General features: G+C 42.8%; 1 protein-coding gene across 1 annotated transcript in view; it reads left to right on the forward strand.

Moving 5' to 3' along the window:
* LOC147718107 (multidrug and toxin extrusion protein 2-like) overlaps window positions 1-13,078 on the forward strand; it is a 464,065-nt gene that overhangs the window by 270,648 nt on the left and 180,339 nt on the right. The window contains exons 10-11 of the mRNA XM_086919190.1: window positions 4,008-4,075; window positions 9,641-9,749. Coding sequence (XP_086775316.1) covers window positions 4,008-4,075; window positions 9,641-9,749 — 177 coding nt within the window. The remainder of the gene's footprint in view (window positions 1-4,007; window positions 4,076-9,640; window positions 9,750-13,078) is intronic.

Genomic DNA, 13,078 nt, shown 5'->3' on the forward strand with positions numbered 1-13,078 from the left:
ATGTAATAAGGAATCCCCAATTATATCATATGGGAGCAGTAGGCCTCACAGTAGTTAAAAACAACTGTAGGAGTTTTTCACTACCAGGACATGAACAACCTAAACGTACATGTCCAGCTTTTTAATTAAACAGCACCCTACCAAATTTGCTACCTTGGGCCTACCTTGGGGAGGCCTTATATGTAACAAAAGGGGAGTTTAAGGCTTCAGAAAGGGGGTTTAAATGTCAAGTGGACATTGCAGTGTAAAGCTGCACTCTGGTTGCAATGGCAGGCCTAGGACACGTTTTGTAGTGCTACTTAAGTGGATGTGACAGTACGTGCTGCAGGTCCACTGGTAGCATATAATTTACAGGCCCTGGGTTTATGGTATACAACCCTATAAGGGACTTACAACCAATTTAACCATGGTCAGGGAAAGAGCAAAAGCAATTTAGCACTAGTTAGCAGTTGTCAAGTGCACAGAGCCTTAAGGCCAACAAAAATAATTTGTGCAAAAAGGTGGAGGGTAAAGGTAAAAGGTTTGGGGGTCACCCTGCAGAGAGGGTCTTCCCCCAACTTAAGTAGCTTTTTAGGAATAGGTTTCAGGCCTGCCACTGCAGCCTGCAGGTGCAGGTTTAAACTTCCATTTCAACCTGGCAAAATAATCCATTTACCAGCCCCAAAAACCCCTGTTTATTACAGATAAGTCAATTATTAGGCAGACCTAAACAGCTTCTAGGGCAGGGTGTATTGTATATAAAAGTTGAACATGTACTTTTAGATTTGTTCTGGTAGTGAGAAACTCCTAGATTTGCTTTTCACTACTGTGAGGCCTTCCTCTCCCTTACGATAACATTGGGTCACCTTTTGCTAACTTCTGATTGAGAGCAGGTAGAAATGGCAGGTTTGTCTACTTAGGTATTGTAATTGGTGCTGTTGTTTGAATAGGGTTCCCCCCAAAAAACCAACAACCCAATTTTTCACGATAACCCTTCCATTTTGGCAGTCCATCAAAGGATGTGATCCGGGGTCCATCTAAATTTCCGGACTTAGTTATTCTCTTCATAGTGATTGTTGGTAGATTAGCACAAGGACTGCTGTCCAAGTGGAAGAATAGTGCACACAAGTCCAGAAATGCTTACAGTAATACTCAAGCTGATGGAGAACAACCCATGAAGCCAATTGCTGATGCAAGTCTAGCTCTTGCTGATAGCTGATGCCTGCCTGCTGGTGCCAGGAGCAGAGGAGAATCAGGGTAGGGTGGAATAAGAGCCTGTCGAGCAGTGGCCTATCTGAGACTCATAGTAGGACATCCCCCCACTTGCTAATAATGGTGAAAGATGCTTAGAAGCTATGCTGAGAGTCTAATGTTGCACAGTTTGAGCTTTAACCCTTAAAAACAAAAACACAGAGTAGCCAATTAGAAAAGCACACTAATAAGAGACAGAGAGACAAAATAGGATAAAGTTATTATTTCCACAACAACTATCACCCAGCAGAGAAGACTCAGCTAGAAGGAGGGAGCACAGATGGAATATTTGAATAATAGAAGCAGAGAACTGAATCACTGAACAAATTAACCAAAAATCATTGGGGAGAGGCAGGCCTGATACACACGGAAAACAAGATGGAGTTTATTGTTTTTTCGGTAACTGGATGTGATAAACTATACGTACCTGGGGAATAAAATGAAGACCTTTGAGAAGCCCACCAGGGAAGTTGCTGCAGCCTAGTTGAACTTTGCTGAATTCCAGAACTGTGTCATCATGTCAATCTGCCAATTATATAGTTGTGTTGAAAAATTGGAGGGAAGAGTCACAATGGTGTCCTTCTTAACTAGAAGGAGATGACATCAACCGTTAATCAAGAACCTGCGGATCTTAGAGGATGTAGAGGACACAGAACAGTAAGCTCTGTGGACAATCACGCTTCCCACTAGAGGCCCCAAATCTCCAACAAAAGATGGAGAAATAGTTGTAGCAACTTCAAGAAACCCTATGAAGCCGAACGTAGTGTTGGCCGTAGTGGTCAAAAAGAGTAACGTTCCTCAATGGAGAGAGCATTGTAAATTTACCATACTTGAGCCTGTTATTGTTATAAAGGAGACAAACACAAGGAGATGATGGGTGGAGCGCTTAAGCTTTTCAGACACTCACCCCCAGTCACAGATCTGGGTTGAATCCATCATTGTTCTTTAGCTCACTTTGCCACCTTAGTTCAGACCCAGCCATAGGCAAATCAGACTACTTGACCCTGTGTCCAGTCCGAACTGCCAATCCAGGACTTCTCTAAACCGGAAACAAGCATCCGTGGACTGGTTTTGAGCTAACAGCCTTCATCAGCCAGGCTAGCTTGAACTCGTAGTGGCAAAGTGAGCAAGGGACCCACGTCTGGGCGTATCCTGGCAATATAGGGTGAACAAAGCACAGACAAGGATATGATGGGCGGAGTGCTGAAGCTTTTCAGACACTCACCACCATTCACAAATCTGGGTTGAATCCATCATCATTCTTTTGCTTCATGCTACAAGGGTGCCTGCATTACTGGCAGGATTGTTTTGTTCTGAAAGGGGACCCTCTTGCACAAAAACAGTCCCTAGCAGCATACCCTTTTCTATGTGCATGGGAAGAACAAATAATGAGGAGAAATAAATATATTTTTCCTGTTACACCTCAGTCGGATGAGCACACCATTTTGCATTCTGCAGCCCACATAGATGTAGCAAAACGCCATTAATGATTATTTTTGGTGTCCCTTCATGTACATGGTGCGCAGCTGCTGTTTGTTCACCAGCACAGAGGAGAGCACAGGGGTTTGCTGTATTCTTGTAAATACGAAGCATCCCTGCATTTTTTCAAATGGCGCAGCTCAGCGCGGCAAAAGTGCTGTGGCACTTTAAATAAGCCCCTTATTGTCTATTATGATACATGCCAGCCCTTATGTAGACACATGCCCATTAACATGGCAAATAACATGCAAGATGATTTTTATTTGCTTCATAATGTACACATTCCTGTGATCTAACCATGCTATTGGCTATAGAGCGACATAACATTCCAGTTGATTCACACAATAATTTATGAGTACAGGAAATAATTCATGAATACAGTAGTAGAAAAAAGTACTCTTTTTATGTACCCGTAAATTCATTTGTGAATGAACCCTAAATCATTCAAATCTCTATCAGTAAAAGTGCAGTGGGAACAGTCCTTTCTGTTTGTACTAGTTGTTTATAACCATGAACTGAATATACTGAGTGCAGGTTTTCGGTAGATTCACAAATGTGATGTTTTACTTGTAAAGCGCACTGTTGCCAGTTGGCGTCCTGGCGCTGTATACCGCTGGGGAACCCGTCCTGGCTTTCCCTGTGGGATGGTCCCTACTGGGAGTCCCCAAGGTGGAGACAGGCATCCCCGGCGTTGATGGGGCCGTTGTGGAGATGAGGCAAGCTTAATGCCCAGAGTTGCCAAGTGGGACCCCTGGTTAGAGTAGGCGCAGAGGCGAGAATTATCGAGTCTGCTGACCCTGGTCCATGACCCTGCCGGAAATTGAACCCTGGTCCCGGGCCGACTTCTGCTTCCGGGTCTGCTGCCTCTAACCAGTGAGCCACACCACTCCACTAAGACAAAGACAAAGACATGTCAGAGTGCATAAAATAGTACCAACTGAGTTTTTCTACACATATTCGTACAAACCTTTGTGAATCTGCGCCCATGTTTCATTTATTCACTACTGTGTCTGAGAAACTATTGTGAGGACCACATAGACAAGTTGTGCATTGCCTGTTTCACAAACTGTTAAATTGAAACTAAAAAAGTTAATAGATATGTTTGCCTCAACACAAGTTTACATTTGAGATAGAGTATGGAGTTTGGAGTAATGATATCCATTTGTGATTGATTTGGGTAGACTTCAGCATCAGAGAATATTCTAGGCTATTAAAAAAGCATGTTTATGGAAACTTAAGTGTGTTTGGCTTACGTTTCTCAAATGTACTATCCTTCTGAATCAGCTTTCATTTTTCAGGTCTACTCAGTGTAACCGAGCTAGGAGCACAGGCTGTCCTGTACCAGGTCGTAACTATCTTTTACATGGTAAGACATCTCCTTTTATGCGTTAACTGTAAATATCATCATAATATATAGAGGCAAGATCCTATGTTCAACCCAAGCAATGTCTTGATCTATAGGTTTCCAATGAATTTTTATAAAAGACTGGAGAATTTCAATGGGGAAGAGCACACTTTTTACATGACAGCATCAGCCCTCCAAGAGCATTGTTTTATATTCATTTTATTGTAGTGTTTACACTCACAATCAAAAGTGTTCGGCATCCAGTACTAGTAGAACTAGTTTTGGAGATCCCTGGACACAATGTCGAGGTGTTTGTCATTTATCAGCAGATGGCCTAGAAAATGCAGTACTTATGACCTCAGCTATGTTGTTATAAAATACTTAGGGCCAGATGTATCAAGGCTTTTGCGACTCGCAGACGGCCGATTTGCATTTTTTCATATGTATGAAAAAAATCGCAATTTAAGGAATCGCAATTATTTGCGATTCCTTATTTTGCCACAGCATTTATGGAATCGCAAATTTTGCGATTCCTTAAATGAAATGTATGACACATTTTGAAATTGCGATTTTGAGTTAAGAAATCGCAAATTACCACCAACTTGTACTTTGTGGTAATTTGCGATTTCTTTTAAAAATGCCCTATTTGGCTTTTGTGAGGGTGGCATGTGACACACATACATGCCCATAGGGCATGTATGTGTGCCACATGCACACACATGTAAATTTCAGGGGTGCAGCAGGGTGTCTTTGAGACACCCCTGTGCCCTTGAAATAATTCTCAAATTGCGATTAGCAAATTGCAAATTCGCAATTTGAGAATTATTGCACTATCATTCCTATGGGCCTCCTGGCCCATAGGAATGCATTGAAAATTATTCTTTATTTGCGAATTCACAAATACAGAATATAAAGGAATCTCTAAAAAATAGCGATTTTGTACATACATTCCGTTTTGCGAATTCTATATAGCGATTCGCAAAAAATCGCTATTTAGGATTCGCAAAACGGAATCCTGATACATCTGGCACTAAATATATTATCTCACTAGTGACAGGGCATATTGCACAACATATGCATAATGAGCAACCTGAATAAGGATAGAGTATGATCTCTTTGTGTACATTCTGTAGTTTAAAGATGTGCTCTTGTAAGAAAGTAACTGACTCTCATTATGCCCAGAGTCCTGTTAACCAGACCAGTGTTCTGTGTAAAAGGTATACGGTAACTAGGTGTAATTACAATTGGTTTGGCAACCTACTTTAAGCCCCTAATATATGGTAGGGCATGTAGCGTTAAAGGCCCAACAGATTTACTGCGCTTAAGTGTGCACTATTGTGTTACCTGCTGCCATTTTACAGTCAGTGGTGCTTTTAAAAGTAAAGTATATGAAATTAAATGTACTTTAAAAGACTTAAACAACCTTATTTGTACAGATAAGTCAAACCTAAGGTCTCTTGTTGGTGCCTTGTAACTATAAGCAGGGACATTAAAAAATAAGTTTTTTGTGCCCTGACAAGGAAAAAAATGCTGATTATGCTTTCCCCTTGTAGCACATTGGCCCCATAAGCTAACATGGGGAAACTTTAATACAGTATAACTATTGGTAGGAGTGAGCTGAACAATATACTTCAAAATATTAAACTGATAGCTAGATTCAATCTAACAGCTTGCCACGGTTGGATTGATTATAACTTTCACAGAAAAAACGTTATAGAACTTGCTTTTTTGTTGTACTAAAATCCATCCTTCCAGCAGCTTCTACTGCTTGGCCATCCTTTAGCGGGCTGAACCAGACTGCTCGGCGGAGGTGTGAAGTGTCCACACATAGACAAAGGGCATCTCATGGGAGGAGATCTGCAGCTGCAGAGCAAGAGGCAGGATGGGGGTGGAGTAGCCAAACTGGTATTCAAAAAGGGAATGACACTTAGGACAGGACACAGGCTCACCCCCACATCCTCACCCCCAGCCAGACAGGAGCCCCAGTAATTGAATTAGCAGAGGGACTGGAAGAGGAGTGTTAGGGAAACTTAGCCACTCCAGTGGGCTGGCTTAGCCAGGTCTTATCTTTCAGGACATCGTTTTTCCATTTTTGATTTTAATGGAATAGTGCTTAATTGTACACAAATGTGTCACACATTTAAAAAGTTGACATACTTCAGGGTGGCACCTTGGACCCCATTGGTCAGGGACATCCTGCTGTTTGTCGCCCAGAAACATTGGATACATATGGGAGAGCTGCCCAGCAAATCAGACCCCAGCCTGAGATTCAGGACTGCCCTGCTGAAGCTCCAGAGCCTTTCATCACTGAGTAGACTTCCAGGAGTTGACCAAGACATTGCGCTGAGCCCTTGTTCGATGTCAAGAGAAAAAGCTCAAAAATGTGACTAGGTTAGAAGGTTACATTTGACTGGTCCCTACCTCTAAGTGTACAAAGCATGAGCTAAATTGCATCCAGCCTGAAACTTTGATTTTGACCTGGTCAAGCACAACCAGATGTCCCAAAGTGGCGCTTTTGGCTTTTAGGCTCATTTAGTGTGCTCTTCTCTGAGCTGTCCTGATCTGGTTTGTGTTCCATCAAGCAGTTCCGTAGTGGGTCTCATATAGTGTGGGGTCTGGAGGTAATTGGCATTAACTCTGCGCATGCTAACAGCTGATCCTGACATTAGATGAGGTCATGCATCCAATCCTTAAACTTAGGTCCTCTGCCCCTCCCCCTTTGCAAGCTATTCTCCGCTTGGCCAATAACAGCCAAAGGGGCGCACATTTCCTGACTGAGGTTTCTATTTCCTCTGTGAACCCCAGCAGTGTTGTCAGTGGAGTTTTTGAGACTGAGGAGCCAATCATCTCCTCCAGTGCTTGCAGGACTTCTGTCCAATATTCTGAATAGCCTCACATTCCTATGCCAGATGTAGGAAATCTGCTCTTTCTTTATCACATCTTTTGCATCTGTCGTTATCTCAGAGTTTAAATCGATGAAGCCCTACCGGGGTATAAGATATGCGGTGTAGATATTTGAAGTGTATTATGCGTAATCTACTGCTTGCTGACATTTTGCCTGTTTGCTGACAACAGTATGTAAATAAATAAATTGTAAATTGTGTATCTTGTAAAGCGCACTGCTACCCGCACCGCAGGCCTCGTAGCGCTATAGACCGCTGGGGAACCCGTCCTGGCTTTCCCTGTGAGATAGTCCCTCCTGGGAGTCTCCAAGGTGAAACCAGGCATCCCTGGCGTTTGTGAGGGGCCGTTGTGGAGATGAGGCAAGCTTAATGCCCAGAGTTGCCGAGTGTGATCCCTGATTAGAGTAGGCACCGAGGCGAGAATTATCAAGTCCGCTGATACTGGTCCAAGACCCTGACGCGTCGGGAATCGAACCCTGGTCCCAGGCCGTTCTCTGCTCTCGGGTCTGCCGCCTCTAACCAGTGAGCCACACCACTCCACTCCATTGCTCACTGATCATCACTAAAGGATGTCTCCAGGCCCTCAACCCATTGGGTGTGGGATTTCTGTTGCATAGTGGGACTATTTGTCTGGGTGTTGCGGTATAGCAAAGAGGCCAGATGTGTTCGTTTAGTGCTTTGGAGTAGGTTTTGCAGGGGGTCAAGTGTTTCAATTTCAGCAGGGAAGTCTGGTATAGTTGTGTTTACGTCCTGGCGCAATTGAACATAGAGGAACAGTTCCATTGAGGTAGGCTGACGCTCTAAAAAAAAGCATTCCAAGTACAGAATGTGCCCTTGTCATAGAAATCATTCATGTTAAGCATCTGTCGACAGGCCGCTTCATGGTTACCGCTAGGTCTGGGTGATGCTATGTTACCAACAGCGGGGAGTATAGCCTGTGTGCTTGGAATGGCTTGGAAATGTTCTGCCAGGCTGCGTTTCTATAGTTCACTGTCGTCGGGTTTGTCCCTCTCAGTTGTTTGGAGGAGCAAAGGATGGCTGTGGTTGAAACCGGATTCATGAATCCCTGCTCCACAGCAAAATGTGGCATATACAGAAGAGTCCCCATCCAGCACACTGGAAAATGTGCCTGTGCACAATGAAAGTAAAGTTCCAGGTCTGGTGCTTTGAACCCCCTCTTGCAAATGATTGGGTCATCAGCTCCCATTTCATCCTATATAGGAGGAAAATTTAAAAGAAATTAAGAATGTAACGAGCTTGATTCATTGGATTTAATCCAGAACCTGGCTGTGCGGCTTTAGTGAATCCGAAATTGTGTCCACCATACTTGCAGATATTGTTGTAGCGCAATGAGACGAGCGTGGAAAAAGTATGCATGCCGTAAACGTTGAAAGTGTTTGATAAAAGAAAGGGACAAAAACAAAATGGAATACATTGGTGTGGATCTCATACCCAATAATGCATAAACACTAGTGCAAATGTGCACACACAGGCCTGCAATGGCACACTTAAGACATGTTTGAAAACACCAGGATGCTGCTCCCTGCTGTAAGCTAAAAATTTCATTTAAATGATATTCAGCAATTCCCCCATGATGACCCATGGGAAGAGCAGACTTCTTGGGTAGGGAAACCCATGTGGGGATTATTCCCTACCTAGGCTGAGTATACACAAGAGTACCTGCCCTGTCTTTCCCTCACCACTTGCCCCACCGCTCAAGGGTTCCCTAGGGCTCGTCCTAGTGGAAGTGAATGTCCCGGTCAGCTTCGGCAAATGGTTTGAAAAGGACAACATGAGCATAAGTGTGTTTGCGCCCACACAGGCCTGCGACAGCAGGCTTGAGACTTTTTGACAGGCTATTCTTGTGGGTGGCACAATCAGTGTTGCAGCCCACCCGTAGTCAGTGCAGTATGGAGTATACCTCTCTGCAGGGTACTCACAGACACACAATAAATTCAAATCTGTTTGAGGTATGTGGATGCATTTCATTATTTATGGGGCCTGTGGCAGGGGGCAAAGCTAGGGATGCCCTGCTCGAGACACCCTGCCAGGGCCCCTGAAAGCCACTTTCTGACAGTCTTTCCATGCCGGAAAGGACACCTAAGGAAGGTTCTGGGAAAAGTGCCGAGGTTGACTCCGCCGTCTTCATGGGATTATGTTGCCTTCTGACGCTCCGATTGGCTCCTCGAGCCTGTTGGCTTGGCCCGCAGCATCATAACGCGGTGGGCAGACTGCAGGGACAGATGTCAGGCGGTTTGCCCTACATGCCCCTTTGTGTTTCTGTAACATGCTCGACCCATTGGTATTCAAGCTTCGAAATGTGTAATTATTGTTCGATATTTTTCACATTAAATGTACCATCCAGTGTAGTGTGAATGTGCCCATTCCTTCTTCCTATCCCCACTTCTGTAGCAACCAACAACAGGAAGCTGTTCAGAATGTTGCTATGGTTAATGACGTCAGCTGTGGGTTTGAGCTCTGGGGTGAGGTTGTTCCCCAGATGGTGCTTTAAAATTGAAATTGATAGTTTTATTTTGTTTTACATTTCCTTTAATGAAAATTAAAAATATAATAATTCATTTCAGAACATAAGAATGTTACATGGAAGAACCGGAAGTAAGTTAACCTAACTCTTTTTCGACGCAGTTCTGTAAATCCAGATTAATGTTTTTTTTTTTTACAGGTACCCTTCGGTATGGGCACCGCTGCCAGCGTCCGGGTGGGCAATGCCCTGGGAGCCGGAAATGCAGAGCAGGCCAAGAGATTTTCATCGGTTGCTTTGCTGAGCACAGGTAGGTTGACTCTTCCCACACCTGAGCCCACTTAAGCTGAGCTATTGTTAGAGCACTGAAGAGTGCACAGTGGCTGTGACCAATGTGCATTCAATGCACATTAGATGGAAAGAATGTACATCTTGTGTTTTGTATAGGTAATGAAATGTGCCTCGTACCATCCTATTTACCTTCTTTAGAAAGAATTGTTTCTCAATAGTGAGCAAATGTCAATTTGAAACGACTTTGGATCGAATTAAAAAAACAGAACTTGAACCCAAGTGCACAAATCTTTGGATTTACAAGTGCAAGAGCGAATTCGGACTTGGTATTAAAAAACATGTAAACATTGCACCACAAAACCTCCACTAGTAAATCAAAATTAACTGAAGTGGCGTCAAAACATTGTAAGTTCTTGTTGACTTAATATTAGTTTTGAAGTTTGTGTATTTTGACGTGCGAAAAAATCTACTCCCTGTACCAAGGAGGGGGCCCTTTAAGGTGGAGAATTAATGAGATATGGGTACAAATGCAAACACCTGCGAAATTGTTGATAGTCACAAACATTTGCAAGTCTCATTCCCACGCTGAATATTTACCCGGACCAAGGGCAGGTACAAAGCTGTACAGGGGGAAGACACATACCAAGAATTGGGGAGTGCAGGTACAAGAAGCATCTCCTAAACATTTTTATCTGTGGAGAAAAAGAAACACATTTTCAGTGTAAATGAACTTTTGCAATGTATTTAAATATGTGCTATTATTCACCTTTTAGGTATATGCATGTGAAAATATCTTTGCAACGGTGTAACTTGAATTTGACCAAAAATCCAAGAACTACTCCTGGTTAACAACACACCAACAAGCTGCCCTCGTGTACTGTTCATGATTTTAGCCATCACTGGCCAGATTTGCTAACCTTCCATGCAACGCTTACTGTGCCGCGTTGTGTGAGAGGTACTGAGCAACATGTTACCATATCTACCAAGATATTGCCCACTTCTGCCCTCTCACAGCAGCGATGCACTTCAGGGAGTCTGGCACCAACTCGGGCACCCATGGACTATTTGCAAGAGTGTCTGTGTAACAAGGGTAACTGTGTACAAGAAGGAGTGCCTTCCTGCACTGAAACAATCTCTCGAGGCAATAACAAAATAACAACAACAAAACATTGTTTTCTCCTTGTTACTCCTTTCCTGGGGAGGCCTGGTGATTACACGTAATCCCAGGTTTAAAAACCTTTGTAAGTCTGGCATTGGGGGTGTTAAATCCGTGGGTGAATGGCATTGCAATGTCCATGTCCCTCCCAGGATTAAAAGGTAATACAATGCAGTTCAAGCCTATGCAGTGGGGTACATTATTTTTGTAAAGCCATGCAAGGCAGCACAAATTGCCCAGTGCGTGGTTTTGTATGGATGACCCACAAAAGAGGGGCAGCCATGATAAAAAAATGTTAGTAAATCCGGTGAAGGGTCTCCTCCTGCACAAAAAAATAGTCCTGCCTGCAATTCAGGCACCCTTGCATCTTGAAGCGTTGAGTGCGTCAGGAGAGGACAGGCAGGAATGGGCAATGTATTGGTAAAAATGGTGCATTGCTATCCTCGCCCTTTCATGCAGCGAAACACAGCAGGTTGCGTTGCCGCATTGCATGAAGAAAAAGATAAACCTGGGCATTGATTGCCTTGGATTTACCATTTTCCTCATTTTAACCCTTTTCACGCTGGGCTAATTCCCCCATGGTGCGGAGGGGAGGGGCCGCGCGCGGCGCCGCAGTGATCGTGATGAGCCCAGCTTATCATGCTGCACAGTGGAGCTGTGCTCATGACGAGCTGGACTCGTCTTGACTCCACACACTCCTATAGAACGCCCGCACAGGCGGGGAATTAGTCGCAAGTGGGCGGGCCGCAGCAGTTATGATGAGCTCAGCTCGTCATGAGCACAGCTCCACTGCGCCTCATGACATGAGCATGGGAGGGGTTACAGTTTGATTACAATTTGTGATTTGTGCTGCCATTTACTTCAACTAAGCACCACTGTGTTGTCGCAGATCATTGTTGGTCCATTTGATCCCTTTTCTTTTTAATGTCTACATTTATTTCTTTGCTATTGGGCCTCTATTCTACCATTTGATTCATCTGATTCACGCCTGCGGAGGAGACCCGGAATATTCTTAGACTGGAAAGAAAGAGACATTGCTTCCACTTGTTTCCATAACTGTATGTAATCTGTGATGTCATCATTGGCATATTCTTTTGTGAAACTAAACATCAATACAACAGGAGTTATGATTCTGAGTGGACTTACCAATATTTGTAGCCCCCTATTTTTGGTAATCCCAGTTTTGACACTCCCATATCCACTGTGGCAAGAGTTTATATTTTGGGCGTTGCAGAGACAGAATATTGAATCAAAAATATATGATGATACAAATGTCGAGTTAAAAATAAGTGGGTCAGAAATATTGACATGCAAATTCTCATGGTCAAGAATATTGATTTCAGGTAATTAATAACGATGTTAAAAATATCTAAGTGTGAAATATTGTTTACAAAATATAGTTGTTAAAAATATTGATTTTTTATTATTGTATTTTAGTCTATGTTTTATATGTATCTGATGTATGTTTTTTTGTAAAATACTTAGATTTTTAGTAGTTATTCATTGTTTTTTATTAGATTTTTGCGTTTCTAGTTCCGTAGCAGGTTGTGGGTATATAGGGGAATAGGATGGGAAGTAATTTAGTGATATAAAATGATTTGATTATTTTTAGCAGTTAACAATATATATATTTTTTTAATTTTGTGTAATTTTGTTTGATTACATTTATTCTATATTTTTTATCTATTAATATTTGTTGAATTTAGATGATATAGGCCCAGATGTAGGTAAATATAATTTACAGATTCTAAAATACTGAATGTTACCGATTCGGTATATTAGAATCGGTAAATGATATGTAGATAATAATTCGGTAAATTTTACCAAATCGGTAAAATTCGGTAAATACCGATTCAATATTTACAGAATCGGTATTCCCCATTGGCCTGGATGCCCATAGGAATGAATGAGACTTACCAATTCGGTAAATACCAAATCGGTAATAGGGGGTAGACCTACAGGGATGGCAGGGTGTTACATGGACACCCTGTTGCACCCCTGTATAGTGCGTGGGTGCACATGTGGCACACATACATGCACTAAGGGCATGTATATCTGCCACATGGCACTGTTAAAAAAGCACAAAATTGCTTTTTTAACTGTTTTCGTTATTTACCACCAACTTGTAGTTGGTGGTAAATAACGAATCCTTACAAGTGAAAAGCACTCACTTGAGTGCTTCCTACATTAAA

This window comes from Lissotriton vulgaris, chromosome 4_2, assembly GCF_964263255.1.
Source record: "Lissotriton vulgaris chromosome 4_2, aLisVul1.2, whole genome shotgun sequence".
NCBI lineage: Eukaryota > Metazoa > Chordata > Amphibia > Caudata > Salamandridae > Lissotriton > Lissotriton vulgaris.